This window comes from Pyrgilauda ruficollis, unplaced genomic scaffold, assembly GCF_017590135.1.
Source record: "Pyrgilauda ruficollis isolate IOZ18807 unplaced genomic scaffold, ASM1759013v1 scaffold559, whole genome shotgun sequence".
Taxonomy (NCBI): domain Eukaryota; kingdom Metazoa; phylum Chordata; class Aves; order Passeriformes; family Passeridae; genus Pyrgilauda; species Pyrgilauda ruficollis.
This window is the reverse complement of record NW_024527255.1, coordinates 15118-31723: the sequence shown is the minus strand read 5'-3', so window position 1 is coordinate 31723 and position 16606 is coordinate 15118. Positions and strand designations below refer to the sequence as shown.

The following is a 16606-nucleotide window of genomic DNA, read 5'->3' as shown; positions in this document are numbered from 1 at the left end:
CCCTCCTGTCACACCCTCCTCCAGCGGGTCACACACCCCCGCCAGGTCCCCCCCATCTCACACCCCACCAGCAGGGACCCCTCATGGCACACACCCCCTCCCCAGCAGGTCCCCTCATGTCCATCACCCCCTATGAACCCCCCAGGCCACACGTCCCCAGCAGGTCCCCCCACATCTGCCCCCACTCCCGCCCACCCCTCCGGGCTCACCAGCAGCTTGGCGTACTGCAGCTCCAGCTTGCCCAGGCACTCCCGGTAGGCGCCGCTGGGGCCGGGGGACAGCTGGGTCTGCAGGAGACACCATCAGCTCCAGGACCCCCACCCCAGACCCAGATACCCCCCAGAACCCCCCCAAGGGGAGCGACACTGGGGACTCGTGGGGAGGGCAGCGCACCAGGGGTGCAGGGGCTGGGGGGATGCCCTCAGGGCACGGTGCCCCCCACCCTCCTGGGGCTCCCTCGGCCCCGGGGGGCTCCAGAGCAAGGGCAGAGGCTGGGGGGCCGGGATGGGCTGCTCTCCCCAAACCACCCCCCCACCGGGCCGTGCACAGCCCCAGGAGAAGAGGTTTGGGGGCTTTGGGGAGCAGAAAGAGGGGTGGTCATGGTGCTTCAGGGACCCCGAGGCACAGAGCAAAGGCAGCCCCACAGGAAATGCTCAGGAGAAAGGGAGGGAACAGCACTGGGGGACCCCTTGGAGAAGAGTGGGGACAGAACCAGAGGACCCCCAGGACCAGGAGGTCCCCAGCACCCAGGGGTCTCACGTTGTGACCCCCATAACCAGGGTGTCCCCAGCACCCAGGGGTCTCACCCTGTCACCCCCAGGACCAGGGGGTCCCCAGCACTCAGGGGTCTCACCCTGTCACCCCCAGAACCAGGGGATCCCCAGCACCCAGGGGTCTCACCCTGTCACCCCCAGGCCCAGGAGGTCCCCAGCACTCAGGGGTCTCATCCTGTCACCCCCAGAACCAGGGGATCCCCAGCACCCAGGGGTCTCACCCTGTCACCCCCAGGACCAGGATGTCCCCAGCACCCAGGGGTCTCACCCTGTCACCCCCAGAACCAGGGTGTCCCAGCACCCCGGGGTCTCGCCCTGTCACCCCCAGAACCAGGAGGTCCCCAGCACCCAGGGGTCTCACCCTGTCACCCCCAGGACCAGGGTGTCCCCAGCACCCAGTGGCCTCACCTCATCAGCCCGTGCCCGCTCCACCTTGGCGCGGAACTCCTCGATGGCGCGGTGCAGCCCGCGGTGGGCGCCCAGGTGGGTCTCCACGGTGGGCAGGTCTGCGCCCCACTCGGCCGTGGCCACACGCCGCTGGTTCTCCTCCACCCAGGCCAGCAGCTCCTGCAGGTAGCGCAGCGGGGCCTCGTCCGGCTCCGGCCGCCGCTGCGCCGATGTCACCGACACGGCTGTCACCGCGGTCACCGGCGCCCCCGACTTCAGCCGCAGGTTGTACTCGGTGCGGATGGACACCAGGCGCTCGTGCAGGCGGTACACGCTGCGGGGAGGGAGGTGTCAGTGGGGGACAAGGGCCGTGGGGAGCCCGGGGGGCACGGGGGGCTTTGGGGACATGAGAGGCTTTGGGGGCATGAGGAGCTTTGGGGTGCAAGGGGTTGTTAAGGGGTACAGCAAACATGGGGAGTTTGGGGGCACAAGAGGGTTTGGGGACACGAGGGGGTTTGGGGTGCACAGGGGTTGTAAGGGGGTACAGCAAACATGGGGAGTTTGGGGCCATGAGAAGGTTTGGGGTGCACAGGGGTTGTAAGGGGGTACAGCAAACATGGGGAATTTAGGGGCACGGAGGATTTGGGGGCACTGGGAGCTTTGGGGTGCACAGGGGTTGTAAGGGGGTACAGCAAACATGGGGAGTTTGGGGGCACGGCGGCTTTGGGGACATGAGGAGCTTTGGGATGCACAGGGTTTTTAAGGGGGTACAGCAAACATGAAGAGTTTGGGGGCACGAGAGGGTTTGAGGGCATGAGGAGCTTTGGGGTGCACAGGGGTTGTAAGGGGGTACAGCAAACATGGGGAGTTTGGGGACACGAGAGGGTTTGGGGTGCACAGGGGTTGTAAGGGGGTACAGCAAACATGGGGAGTTTGGGGCCATGAGAAGGTTTGGGGTGCACAGGGGTTGTAAGGGGGTACAGGGAACATGGGGAATTTGGGGGCATGAGAAGGTTTGGGGTGCACAGGGGTTGTAAGGGGGTACAGCAAACATGGGGAATTTGGGGGCACGAGAAGGTTTGGGGTGCACAGGGGATGTAAGGGGGTACAGGAAAGATGGGGAGTTTGGGGGCATGAGGAGCTTTGGGGTGCACAGGGGTGCACAGGGGGCTTTTGGGGCTGCAAGGGCTGCAGAGAGTAAGGGGGGCTTTGCGGGATACAGGGGACGTGGGGGCCACAGGAGGCTTTGCAGGGTTTTGGGGGGCAGAGGGGTGGCTGGGGGTGCAGGGAGCATGGGGGACATGATGGGCATGAGCAGCACGGGGGACACAGGAGACATGAAGGGCTTTGGGGGGCAGGAAGCACAAGGAGGACATGGAGGGCTCTGGGGGCACAGGGCCACGGGGACAAGCCGTGGGGACCTCCGCAGTGCCCGTACCGACGGTACATCTGCTCGCCCTGGGGGTGCCGCCCGTCCTTGAGGGTCTGCACGTCGTTGAAGAGCAGCCGGATCATGGCATCCGCCTTGTCCAGGTCCCTCTCCACCTCTGCCGCCTTCTGCGGTGCCTTCCCGGCCGCCAGCAGCCGCACGTCCTGCGGGGGAGGGACAGTAAGGGAGGGGAAGGGACAGTAGGGGCAGGGACAGGGACAGTAAGGGCAGGGACAGGGACAGTAAGGGCAGGGGCATGGCCAGGGCTGGTCCCCCCGCCCCGGTGCCACCGGCACTCACCGCCTGCAGCAGAGCATCCGCCTGGTTCAGCTGCTCCTCACAGAGCCCTGACTCCATCTGCAGCTTGGTGACCACACGCTGCAGCCGCTCCAGCCTGCGGGGACACGGCGGGGACACAGAGGGACACGGTCAGCACAGACCAGGTCCTGCCCAGGGGGCAGCTGTCCTGGCCATGCACGGCATGGGTCCTGTCCCGTGCTGCATCCCGCTCCCTGTCCTGCTCCCCCTATCCCCATCTTCCTTTTCCCATTCCCATCCCACGTCCCATTCCATTTCAATCCCCATCCTGCCCCCCATTCCATCCCATTCCCAATCCCATCCCACCGTCCCCCGTCCTGCCCCCATCCCTCTCCTGCCGTGCCGTGCCGTGCCGTGCCGTGCCGGCAGCCGCAGAGGTTTCCCAGCAGGAGCGGTGACTCACAGCCCTGTGGTTCCCCCCTCGGGGGGGCCGGGACACCCCACCCCGGCCCGGCCCCGTGGTTTGGCAGCGGGAGGGGGGTGTGGATGCCAGCGCGGCCCTGCCCGGCCCCCCCGGCCCCTCCCGGCACTCGCCTCTCGAACTCTGCCCGCAGCAGCTTCTCCCGCTCCAGCACAGCGACGTGCAGCCGCCCCCACTCCTTCTCCACGTCCAGCGGGTGGTACCCGGGGGGCACCTTCAGCTGTCCCGACTGCACCGCGCCCTGCACACCCCCAATGTCACACACTGCCCGAAGGGGCGTGCCGGGCACTGCCGCGGGACCCCCGGCACCCTGGGACCATCAGCCCCTCGGGACCCACCCCACATCCTCCAGGACCCCTGACACCCCAGGACCCAAGGACCATCATCCCCTTGGGACACATCCCCACTTTCTCAAGACCCCTGGCGACTGGGACCCCCACCCCTCAGGATCCGATATCCCCAGGGTCTGCCCCTCAGGCCCCCCACCCTTTTGGAACCCAAGCACCCAGGACCGTCACAGGACGCCACCTCCAAGGCCCGCCCCAGCCCTTGGCCGGTACCTCCAGCGCCTGGAAGATGGCTTTGGAGCGGTTCTTGTCGGCCTCCCGAGCCGGCAGCTCCGTCTCCTTGAACTTGAGGAACTGGCGCCAGAGGATCTGCCGGGGGTTAAGAGGGGGCACAGCTGAGCGGGGACCCCCAGCCGCTGCTGCCCCCTCCCCAAGCATCCGCCCTCCCCAGCCTGCAATTTTCCATGTGTGCAGAGCCGGCGGGAAGGAAGTGGCCGCGCTGGGCTTTGCCAGCGGTGACTCACGGCAGAGCCGGGGAGGGTGAGTCAGAGGAGCCCCCCCCTCACGGGGCACCCGGCTCTGTCACAGCCCTGAGTCCCCAAACCCTGCAGACCCCCAGACTGGCACCGGAGGGGGCTCCGTGCCACAGCCACACCCAGGTCTCACGGTGACCCAGCACAGCACGGCTCAGCCGTGGACATGAACCACCCACGGTGGGGCTGCTGGCCGGCTGGCACCCCTCACTGGGCATGAGCCACCCACAGCGGGGCCACAGGCCAGCTGGGATTCTGCCACACACCGCCCCAGCTACCAGCGGCTCCGGGGGTCCGTCACCCGTGTGACAGCACCGTCCCTGTGTCTGTCTTTGTGCCCATCCCCGTGGCCATGCCAGGCCAGCAGCACTGCTCCTGTCCCCACCGCCACGCCTGTGCCGGCGGCCTCACCTCGATCTCCTCGTAGCTGGCAGGGAGGCGACGCTCCTCGAAGAGCGCCGAGTGCTGCCGGCTCCACTGCAGCAGTCCCGTCACCACCTCGTAGTACTCCTGCCAGCGCAGCTGCAGCTCCTGGGGAGGGGGACACGTGTGGGGCTGGGGGGGAGACACGGCAGGGGGTGGCAGCAGCGGTGACCGCCAGCAGCCCAACTCACGTTGGCCTTGACGCCGTCCTGCACCTCGGGCACGCGCGGCATGGCGTCGTACAGCGAGGACACGTAGGTGATGATGGACTTCTCGTCTGGCTGCGCCACGTCCACGTCTGCGGGGGGGAAGGCGGTCAGGTGGGGGACCCCGTGGTGGGGAGGGACGGGGCTCTGCAGAGGGACCCCTCCCCAGTTCACCCCAAGCCGTACCTTCGGGGTCCAGCAGCCGCGTCACCCCCAGCTCCCGCTCGGCCACCGTGAAGGCCTGGTCCAGGTTCTCCAGGTTGCTCTGGCGGTACACCCGGCCCATGTCGATCAGCATTGGCCTGTGGGTGGGGGGCAGCAGGGGTCAGTGCGGCTGTGGGGGCCCCAAAACCCCTGAGGAGGGCAGGTCCCCCCTTTCTAGGGCCTCCTCTGCCTGTCCAACCATCCCACACCCCACACCAGGGGCACTGGTGGCAGGGGAGACCCCCACAGCCAGCACAGGGACAGGAGGGGCTGGGGATACACACAGTCCCCAGTGGGAACCCCGACAGTCAGAACCCCCATGTCCTGTGAATTGGGCACCCCAATCCCACATAGGGCTGGCACCCCAGTCCCCTATGGAGCTGACACCCCAATCCTCTATGGAGCTGACACCCCAATCCCACATGGAGCTGACACCCCAGTCCCACATGGGGCTGACACCCCAATCCCATGTGGGGCTGACACCCCAGTCCCCTATGGAGCTGACACCCCAATCCTCTATGGAGCTGACACCCCAATCCCACATGGAGCTGACACCCCAATCCCATGTGGGGCTGACACCCCAGTCCCCTATGGAGCTGACACCCCAATCCTCTATGGAGCTGACACCCCAATCCCACGTGGGGCTGACACCCCAATCCCACGTGGGGCTGGCACCCGTGGGGCTGGCACCCCAATCCCATGTGGGGCTGGCACCCCAATCCCACGTGGGGCTGGCACCCCAATCCCACGTGGGGCTGGCACCCCAATCCCACATGGGGCTGACACCCCAATCCCACGTGGGGCTGGCACCCCAGTCCCATGTGGGGCTGGCACCCCAATCCCACGTGGGGCTGGCACCCCAGTCCCATGTGGGGCTGACACCCCAGTCCCATGTGGGGCTGGCACCCCAATCCCACGTGGGGCTGACACCTCGAGCCCCCCTTGGGGCTCCATGGTGGGGCCAAGCTCAGCGTGGCAGTGCCGTGGTGCAGAGCACGGCGCAGCTGTGACACGGCACAGTGCAGATGCCTCCCCCCATCTGGCACACGCCTGCACATATTTGCTCTCCCCAAAAGCACGCGGCGGTCCCAGCAGGACCCGTGGGGACCTGCCTGCCACCGCCCCGGCACGCCAGCAGCGGGCACGGCGCTGCCGGCACAGGCCGATGGGCCGGGACTCGTCAGGAGCACGTGCTCACATCACCCCGAGCAGGATCAGCACGGCTGCCCCATGGGCACGGGATCAGCACAGCTGCACCATGGGCACGGGATCAGCACAGCTGCCCCATGGGCACAGGATCAGCTGCCCCATGGGCACGGGATCAGCATGGCTGCCCCATGGGCACGGGATCAGCACGGCTGCCCCATGGGCACGGGATCAGCACAGCTGCCCCATGGGCACAGGATCAGCTGCTCCATGGGCACGAGATCAGCACAGCTGCACCATGGGCACGGGATCAGCACGGCTGCTCCATGGGCACGGGATCAGCTGCACCATGGGCACAGGATCAGCACAGCTGCACCATGAGCACGGGATCAGCACAGCTGCACCATGAGCATGGGATCAGCTGCCCCATGGGCATGGGATCAGCACAGCTGCCCCATGGGCACAGGACCAGCTGCACCATGAGCCCGGGATCAGCACAACTGCCCCATGAGCATGGGATCAGCTGCACCATGAGCCCAGGATCAGCACAGCTGCCCCATGAGCAGGGGATCAGCACAGCTGCCCCATGGGCACAGGATCAGCACGGCCGCCCCATGAGCACGGGATTGGCATGGCCACCCTGGTGAGCACACGCCTGCCCATGGATCACACGGCACCACCACGGCACCCACCTGTGCCGGTGGATGATGGCGTTGAAGAGGCGCCCGTCCCGCCAGCTGGTGGTGAAGTTGTCACAGCGGAGACCCTGGTAATCCTCCACCATCCGCTGTGACCACAGCAGCAGCTTCTCCTTGGCTGTCATGTCCTCCGACTGCCCCGTCACCTGGATGTCTGAGATCTGCCAGGACACAGCTGTTACTCTGGGAACTGGCACGGGCACCGCCACAGTGACACTCGCTGCATGGCAGCTGCCAGTGACACCGCTCCTGCCCCACCGGGGACCAGACCAGCACAGGAAGACCCCAGCCCCACGGAATCCTGACCCCTCGGTCCCACTGTCCCCTCCCCACCCCGCCGGGCTCACCTGGAAGTGGAGGATGATGGTCCAGATGAGCCCCAGGGTCAGTTTGGGGTTGCCGTCGGCGATGTCATCGTTCCGGATGTTCACCAGCTTCACCTGCGGCACAGGACACACGCGGCTCAGGCACGGGGCAGCCCGGCACAGCCCCGGGGGTTATGGCCATCCCAGGGGTCCCTCCCCATCCTCACCTGCCGATGCTTCAGGTAGTTGAGGGCAATCTGGACATTCTGCAGCTTGTGGAAGCGCATCCGGCCCTTCTCCCGGGGCTGGGGGAGAGGAGGGTGGTGAGTGCGGCCACGCCGGACAGAGCCCTGCTGTGTCCTGCCACGACCCTGCCCCGGCCCCGCCGCGATGCCACCACCCCGTGCTGCCATCCCGGCCGCCCCCACCCCCGGCGCCATCCGGCCCCTCCCAGCGCCGCACATGCCGATGTCACCCGCCCTCGCACTTTGCCCCTGCGGGGGTGGGGACGCTCCCCATGCTCCCCCCGCCAAGCCGGCGGCACAGGCTGTTCCCACGCCACGCCCGGCAGCTCCGGGACCATCGGAGCCGTCCCGAGGGGAGCCCAGTGCCCGAGTGGCACAGCAGCCACCGCCCGGGCAGGACTGGCCTCAGCGCCAGCGGCGCTGCCCGTGTGTGCACCACCATGCAGCTCCCCAGCACGCTCCAGCGTCCCCTCAGCAGGACCAGGAACTGCCAAGCTGGGTGAGCCCCCCAAACTTGTGGGTCTCAGCTGAGGTCCCCTGGGTCCTGCCCAAACAGATGCCCCCCACATTCCCGCCCCACGGCAGCGCTGATGTTCCCCCAGCTGAGCCCAGCTGGAGAGCTGGGGACCCCGTGAACGCCCTTGTGCCACTCAGCAGCGGAGCAGGGTCACTCCTGTCCCGCAGAAAGGGGCCAACATGGACCAGCAGCCGCTCGGGGCCAGGGCCAGCCCTGGGGTGAGAGTTGGTGGCCACGTGCCACCCCCCTCGCCAGCCACCAGCACATCCTGCTGTGGTGCCAGGAGCCGGAGTGCAGCTCCAGCCTGACACCCAGCGTGGTGGGATCACTCCCAGGGATGCCGCCGGTGCAAGGTGACTTCTCTCTTGCTGCTGCCGCTGAGTTCTGGCCCAGGGAAACCCACCCGCACAGCTCTGGGCATCAGGGGGCACCAGGACAGGCAAAGCATGCAGCAGAGCATGGGGACAACACCGGGACAGGCACGGCACACGGCACGTGGCATGCAGACAGTCCTGGGCCACGCTGGGCACCGCTCCGTGCCGCTGTCACGGCACTGGTGCCGCCGTGCGGGGCCGTGCCGAGAGCCGACGGCAGAACCACTCACCAACCGCAAGGTCCGGAGGACGTCGCGCTCCCGGGGCTGCCCCGGCCGAGCCGAGCCGAGCCGAGCCGAGCCGAGCGGAGAGGAGCAGAGAGAGGAAGGAGAAGGAGGAGGCAAAGGCGGCGGTGGGCCGGGGGCCGGCGCCAGGAAGCAGAGAGGGCACCAAAGCAAAGAGAGGTTAGAGGCGGGGGGCGGGGGGCGCGGGCACTCCGGGCTCACCGGGACAGACCGACGGCCAAGCAGGAAGAGAGGGAACAGAGGCAGGCAGCGAGGGTGAGGACGAGGATGAGGACGGCCGGCGGAGGGGGGCCGGCGCGTGGCGGGGACCGGGGGGGACAGCGCGGGCAGGGCAGAGTGGCACCTACCAGCGTGTCACCCGACAGCACCTCCAGCAGCGAGATGAGGTTGTGCCCGTCCCGCAGGTCCTCGTACAGGTCGTTGACATGGCGCTGCGCCTGTGGGGAAAGCGACGGCGTCAGGGGGGCAGCTGAGCACCCCCCACCCCTGCCAGGGGGGCTGGGGGCAGCTGAGTACCCCCCACCCCTGCCAGCCGACCCCCGGGTGGGTGCCCGGTGACCCCCCCAGTGCAGCGGGTGCTCACACGCAGCCCCAAGTGCAGCTGGTGCCCCCCCAAGTGCCACGATGCCCCCAAACACACGCAGCAGCTCCCGCTGTGCCAGGATGGAGCCGGCATCACTCTGGCATCACTCTGGCATCGCTCTGGCATCGCTCTGGCATGCAGAGACCCACCGTGAAGGGGTCAGACCCCCCACCCACCACGAAGGGCTCAGACCCACTGCCTAGCACAGTGGCAGCCCCAGGGGAAGGGAGGGCGTGCAAAGAGGAAGAGCGCAGCGGGGCAGAGAGGAAGAGAGAGGAAGGACCTACCTCTGGTCGCCAGTGCTGCGCAGGGCAGAGAGAAGAGAGCAGTTAGGAGAGAGCTGAGAGGGGACCCAGGATGGGCAGAGCGTGGTGGCACCACAATGGCACTGCGGGGTCAGGGACACGTGGAAACACATTTTGGGGGGCTGGGCCACGTCCCAGTGCGTGCCAGGAGCTGAGGTGGGGCTCTGCCCGTGGCAGGGAATGGGGACTGGCAGGGGTGGGGCAGGACTGAGGGCGTCAAAGCACAGGACACATCCCCAGGTGCCAAGGGCACCGTTCCCTCCTGGCATAGTGGGAGGGCAGCAGGAGGGCAGACCCCACCTGGAGGGCAGACCCCACCTGGAGGGCAGACCCCCACCATGGAGGCAGCTGAGAGGCCTTGGCCAGAGGTGTGGCACAGGAGCACTGGCACCAGGGACCCTCCACAGCCACGTCCTCGGCCGTAGCAGCACACGGGGCTGAGGCTGGGGGTGATTTGGGGCAGGGGACTGCTGGGGCAGTCGTGCCCGCTGGACTGGCAGTGCCCATACCTTGATAAGGTGCTTGTTGACCCATTTGGTGAAGGTTTTCTTCTGGACACGATCTCGCTCATCTGCAAGAGAGGAGAGGGACAGGTGAGCCGGTGTTACCAGGGTCCTGGCACAGCAAAAAACCAGGCCCCGCCGGTGGCACCGCAGGGCACGGCTGGCGCAGGAAACGATGAGCCAACCGCTCTGGGGAACCACGGTGAGTCACGGGGGTGTGGGGAGAGGAAAGAGCTAACGGGGATCGGCCCCAGCGTGCCAGCGCCATGCCGGCACCCACCAGCGCCCCAGCAGCGAGCGCCGAGATTAGATCAGTTGGCCAGAGCGGGGTGCTAATAACGCCAAGGCTGCAGTTCAACCCCAGTAGGGGCAAATTAAGAGTTGGACTTGGTGATCCTTGCGGAACTCCTTGCAACTCAGAATATCCCGTGCCCCTGTGACTGCTGGCAGCAGGAGGTGCCCACCCAACCCCGAGCCTTGTGGCACTGCTGAGAGGAGCCCCAGCCCTGCCCTGGGCTCAGTGGGCACGGACTGAGCGGTTTGGGCATGGTACAGAGACGAGTCCATGGGGTGCTTGTCCTGGCACGACCCTGGCACAGTTCCAGCCCTGCAGGCAGGGCCCTGGTGGGACAGGTATGGGACCGAGATGAGCCCACGCACCGTCTGCACTGCCAGAGCCGTGGGACACCCCAGGACACCCCCACACCCGCAGGACACCCTTCTCTGTGGGCACAGGGCCAAGCAGGACTGCGGTGAGTCACGGCGCTCCCTGCCCGCTGCCCTGTCATTAGGGGATGCCATGGGAATGGTGACGCATTGGGATGGGAACCCGGGATGGCACAGGACCCACCCCCAGCACTCGCTAACCGCCCAGCACCCCGCTAACCCCTCAGCACCCCGATAACCCCACCAGCACCCCGATACCGCCACCAGCACCCCACTAATCCCCAGCACCCCGCTAACCCCTCAGCAGCACCCCGCTAACGCCCAGCACCCTGCTAACCCCCCAGCACCCTGCTAACCCCCCAGCACCCCGTGCCCCACCGCCAGCACCAGCTCTCCTGTCCCCCTGCGTCCCCAGTGCCACCACCAGTGCCACACCCAGCCTGATGCCCAAGAGGGGTCGGAGGCCAGAAGTGACCCCCCGTTGACACGGGGCGATGCCAGCGGTGCCTCGGCAGCCTCACCACCCCCCTGCCCTCGCCGTGGCGAGCCGGGCGCTGCGTGCCGGGTCTTGCCCCGCCGGAGCGTGCCGGGATCTGCCCACGCGGCACCCAGCGCCCCACAGCCGGCAGAGCACCCCGGGGTGCTGCTCAGCCCGAAGCGCCCCGCGGGCGCTCAGCGGCACAGCCAGGGCGTGCCCGGCCAGGAGCGGCCACGGTACGAGAGGAAGGAAGGAAGGAAGGAAGGAAACGTGGGGCACAGTGCGCGCCGAGCGGGGGGCACCGACACCACAGCCCGGCACCCGCGCCCACAACATTGACACCCAAGGGGTCTCCGGGGCGGCGCCCACCCCGCAAGGAGAGCCGAGCCGGGCCGGGCCGGGCCGGGCCGGGCAGGCAGGGCGTGGCAGGAAGCGACCGAGGGCACCGGGGATGGAGCTGGGCGGTGGCGAGGGGGTCTGCACCACAGCCCGCCCCGCAGACACCGCCCCAGCGTGGGGGTCTGCACCACAACCCGGCCGGAGACACCGCCCGGCGTGGGGGTCTGCCCCACAGCCCGCCCTGGGGACACCGACCTGGGGACACCGCCCTGCCCCAGGGACACCGCTCTGCCGTGGGGGTGGCCCCACAGCCGCGGGGACACGGGCTCAGCCTGGGGGTGTCCCCCAGGGACCCCGGCGCGGTGTGAGGGGGGGGTCTGCCCCGCAACCTGTCCGGGGGGCACCGCCCCAGGTGGGGATGCGATGATGGACGACCCCCCAGGCCCCCCGCCCGGTACCTTTGCGGCCCTCGGCCGCCCGCAGCACGGCCAGGTACAGGTTGTCCTCGGAGCCCGTTCGGGCGGCCACGGCCGGAGCCTCCTCCGAGCTGCGCCGCGGCCGGGACATGCTGAGAGCCCCGACACAGCCGCTCTCCCTTCCCGCTCCGCCGCCGGTCCCGCCGCGAGTGGGGCGGCCCGGGGAGGAGACGGGGCTCTCTCTCCCCCCGCCCCACGCCCCACGCCCCGACCCTGCCCACAGGAAACTCCTGAGCTTTAACCCTTTCCCTCCCTGCGCCTGCAGGCGGGGTGGGACACGGACCCACGGAGCAGCCTCGGGACGCTCCACGGGGAAGCGGCACCCCCAGCCCCACAGACGGGGCCCGCGACCCCCGGATCTGCAAGCGCGGGGAGTGGGACCCTCATTCCTGAAGATTGGGGTGCTCAGAAACCCTTTACCCCTCACTCAGGGCGACCAGACCCCCTGCCCCACACCTCGGGGGCTTGGAACCCTCAGGACCACAAGTCTGGGGGGGGGGACCCACAGCCTGGGGCTGTCGGACCCCCAGTCACCACCCCTCAGCACCATCAGCTTTCCCAGCTCCGGGGGCTCAGGTCCCCCAGGTTTCCAGGTCAAGACCCTCCTTGCCCCTCACAGAGGGTCCCCAGAACCCCTCTGGCCCCATGGTCAGGAGCTCCCCAGTACCCCAGACCCCAGCTGGGACCTTCAGTCCCTGTGGGGGTTTTGGCACCACTCGGTCCCACAGCCCAGGGACCACCCCAGAACCCCCAGTACAAACCCTGGAGCTGTAGGACCCCTGCTCCCCCCACCTGGGTCTCAGGGTGGAGCTCAAGCCCCCAGGTTCACCAGCGCCAGGTCCCACATTTGAGGGGCTCAGATCCCTGGGGCTCCTCTTGAGGGGTTCAGGGTCACAACCCCCTGGGCTGCAGGATCCCCGGGATGGGGGACTGAGCCCCACAGACTCCCCCCGGTGCCCCCATGCACACACCAGCCCCAGCAGCAGCTCTGCTCCTGAAAGGCACCCCAGGGCAGCACCCCACACCCTGCCCTGTGCCCCACAGCACCCACAGGCTCTCACAGCGGCTGGGGGCATTGGCAGCAGTGTGGGAATCCCCCCTCCCCAGGGATTCACCTCCCACCACCCTCCCCCAGTGGGTGACAAGGCCAGCTGAGGGGACAGCAGGGTAAATTCAGGGTTTGTGCCCCACTGGGTGCTGCATCCCCCCCGGGATGTCCCTGCCCGGGGACCCCCAGGGTGGCTGGCACGGGCTGGGAATCCCCAGCCCCTTGGGGTGACACGGAGCTGCCAGTCCTGCCCATCGCAGCACCCGTGTCACCAACGTCACCCACGTCACCCACGTCACCCAGGGCAGGGGTGGTGGCAGCTGCGGGGGAAAGTGCAGCTGCGGGTGCCCTGGGCGCTGCCAGCCTGGCATAGCCAACACCCCAGTGCCCAGGTCTGCACCCCGACACACACGTCAGCGGCATAAGGCCCACTTCCTGTGCCCCAAAACCCATGTCTGTGCCACAGCTTCCATGTCTGCGCCCCAACATCCACATCTGCACCCCAATATCCATGTCTGCACCCCAATATCCATGTCTGTACCCCAACATCCATGTCTGCACTCCAACATCCATGTCTGCATCCCAGCATCCATGTCTGCACCCCAACATCTGTCTGTACCACAACTTCCATGTCTGCGCCCCAATATCCATGTCTGCACCCCAATATTCATGTCTGTACCACAACCTCCATGTCTACACCCCAATATCCATATCTGCACCCCAATATCCATGTCTGTACCACAGTATCAATGTCTGCACACAACCCCATGTCTGCACCCCAACCTCCATGTCTGTACCCCAAAACCCATGTCTGCGCTCCAATATCCATGTCTGCACCCCAATATCCATGTCTACACCCCAACATCCATATCTGCACCCCAATATCCATGTCTGCACCCCAATATCCACGTCTGCACCCCAACATCCATGCCTGCACCCCCGTTCTGCCCGTCCCCAGCGCGGAGTCCAAAGGACGCGGGGCCGTCCTGCCGTGACTCACGGTCCAACCGCGCGCCGCCGGCGCCGTGGAGAGCCCCGCCGGCCGCCGCCCACCCGTGACACCCACCCCGACGCCCACCCGTGACACCCTGCGGGTGCGGGGGCCCGTCGGGGAGCGGCAGCCGCGGCCGGGCCGATGCCCGCTGGGACGGAGCCAGCGCGGCCGCCGCGGAATGCGGGCGGCACCGGCCCGGCCCCGGCCCCGGCACGCACATTTTTCCGCCGAGAGCGCATCTGGCACAGGCACATCTGGCACAGGCACATCTGGCACAGGCACATCTGGCGCCCGGAGCGCGGTGGGAGCCCTGCTGACGCACGTCGGGGGAGGCAGGGACACCCCGGAGCCGCGGCTACCGCCACACGGCCGGAGGTGCCACCGGACCGGAGAAGGACACGGCGGTGACACTGCCGGGGCGGTCACAAGGGTGGCACCGCTGCGCTCACACGGGACGAACCTCGGCACCGGGGCCGGAGGGTTCTGAGCCCAGACCGAGAGCTTGGCATCGCTGCGGGGTGAGGGGCGGAACGGCACCGCCAGCACCGGCAGCACCGGCACCGGCACCGCCGGCACCGGCAGCCCCGGCTCCGGCAGGTACCGACCGGGAGGACGCGGCGGCGTCAGCTCGGGCTCTTTGAAGACCTGACGGGGCGGCTCCTGGCACCGGCCCCGGCGGCTCCCGGGGCAGGCGGCGCCCGGCTCCCGTCCCTGGCAGCTCCCGGCTCCGGCGGCTCCCGGGCCAGCCGGGCCGGCCGGGCAGGAGCTCCTCAGTCTCGCCCGCGGGTGCCGACGCCACCGGGCCGGCCCGGCTCCCTCCCACGGCGTCTGCCACCCTCGGGGCTCCGGGGGAGCCCCCGGGAGCAGCCGAGCCGCCCCCACCTCGACACCGGGCACCGGCGGGCACGGAACGGGCGCCGCCGCCACCGGGGCTGTGCGTGGCCGTGGTGACACCCAGGTGACACCGCCACGCAGCAGGCCGGGACAAGGCGGCAGCAAAGCACCGCGGGGGCTCCCGGCAGTGGTTTTTGGGGACACCTCGAGCCCCATGCCAGGGAGGGCCAGGAGGCGCCGGGGTCTGAGGGGCACAGAGAGCGGGGATTGGCACCGGGGGGTGCCAGGGCCCGGGGGAGGGGGGACAGCACCGTGGGGACACGGCAGGATGGGCACACGGGCACCGAGGGCACGGGCTCCAAGAGGGGTGGGAGCGTGGCAGGGTGGGTGGGCACGGGGAGATGAGCGGGACAGACACACGGCGTGCACACACGGACACGCAGACACACAGACAGACAGACACACGGCGTGCACACATGGACACGCAGACACAAAGACAGACACAAGGCGTGCACACACAGACACACGGACACACAGACACATGGCGCGCACACACGGACACGCAGACACGCAGACAGACACACGGCTTGCACACACGGACACGCAGACACACAGACACACGGCGTGCACACATGGATACACAGACACACAGACACACGGTGTGCACACACGGACATGCAGACACACAGACACACGGCGTGCATACACGGACACACAGACACGCAGACAGACACACAGCATGCACACACGGACATGCAGACACACGGCGTGCACACACAGACAAACAGACACACAGACACACGGACACAGCGTGCACAGACAGACACACAGACACAAGGACACACCGACACACGGACACATGGACACAGACACATGGACACACAGTGTGCACAGACAGACACACAGACACACGACATGCACACACAAACACACAGACACAGCATGCACACAGACACACGGACATGACGTGCACACATAGACACGCGGACACACAGACACATGGACACAGACACACGGACACAGCGTGCACACACAGACACAGGGACACATGGACACATGGCGTGCACACACAATCACACAGATAGACACATGGACACACAGACACATGGACACACAGACACACGGCTTGCACACACAGACACACGGACACACAGACACATTGACACACGGCATGCACACACAGACACAGGGACACACAGCGTGCACATACAGACACACAGACACACAGCACGCACACACACACATAGAGAATATAGCTGTGTGTCACGTGTGTAAAACATTTGTACACACACACACACATGCACACACACACAGAATACACCTGTGTGCCGCTGCGTGTGACACATTTGTACACACACACACACACCAGGGCACCCGTGCACACACACACACACACACAGAGAACACATCTGTGTGCCACTGCATGTCACACATTTGTACACAGACACCAGGACACCTGTACATACACACACACACACACACACACACACAGAATACATCTGTGTGCCACAGCATGTGACACATTTATACACGCACACACGCACCAGGACACCGTGCGCGCCACATTTGTACACACACACACGCACACACACACACACAGACAACACATCTGTGTGCCACTGCGTGTCACACATTTGTACACACACACACCAGCAGCACACACACGCACAGAGGCACACAAAAACACACAAAAACACACACAAAAACACGCACAAACACATTTACACAACCCCCCCTTCCCAGCAGAGCCCGCCCCGAACTCGGCGCAGCCCAGCCTGGCCCCGAGGGCGGGGTCACAGAGGGGGCGTTTCTCCAGGGGGGGGGGATCCACGCACACCCCGCCCTTCCCCGTGTCCCCCCGCCCTCCCG

The 16606-nt window shown here is 67.2% G+C and overlaps 1 protein-coding gene across 1 annotated transcript in view; it reads right to left on the bottom strand.

Annotated features, from left to right (window-relative positions):
* Positions 1-152: 152 nt before the first annotated feature.
* The window catches only part of LOC121361055 (plectin-like), a gene marked incomplete at its 3' end in the record, with an annotated part of 24020 nt that continues 7566 nt past the window's right edge, over positions 153-16606 (bottom strand). Inside the window, exons 2-17 of the mRNA XM_041481358.1 lie at positions 9909-9970; positions 9382-9396; positions 8859-8948; positions 8497-8532; positions 7358-7435; positions 7173-7265; positions 6820-6986; positions 4964-5079; positions 4763-4869; positions 4560-4679; positions 3889-3984; positions 3442-3569; positions 2890-2983; positions 2599-2753; positions 1182-1494; positions 153-287 (exon numbers count right to left, since the gene is read on the bottom strand). Of these exons, the coding sequence (XP_041337292.1) occupies positions 153-287; positions 1182-1494; positions 2599-2753; positions 2890-2983; positions 3442-3569; positions 3889-3984; positions 4560-4679; positions 4763-4869; positions 4964-5079; positions 6820-6986; positions 7173-7265; positions 7358-7435; positions 8497-8532; positions 8859-8948; positions 9382-9396; positions 9909-9970 (1805 nt within the window). The remainder of the gene's footprint in view (positions 288-1181; positions 1495-2598; positions 2754-2889; positions 2984-3441; positions 3570-3888; positions 3985-4559; positions 4680-4762; positions 4870-4963; positions 5080-6819; positions 6987-7172; positions 7266-7357; positions 7436-8496; positions 8533-8858; positions 8949-9381; positions 9397-9908; positions 9971-16606) is intronic.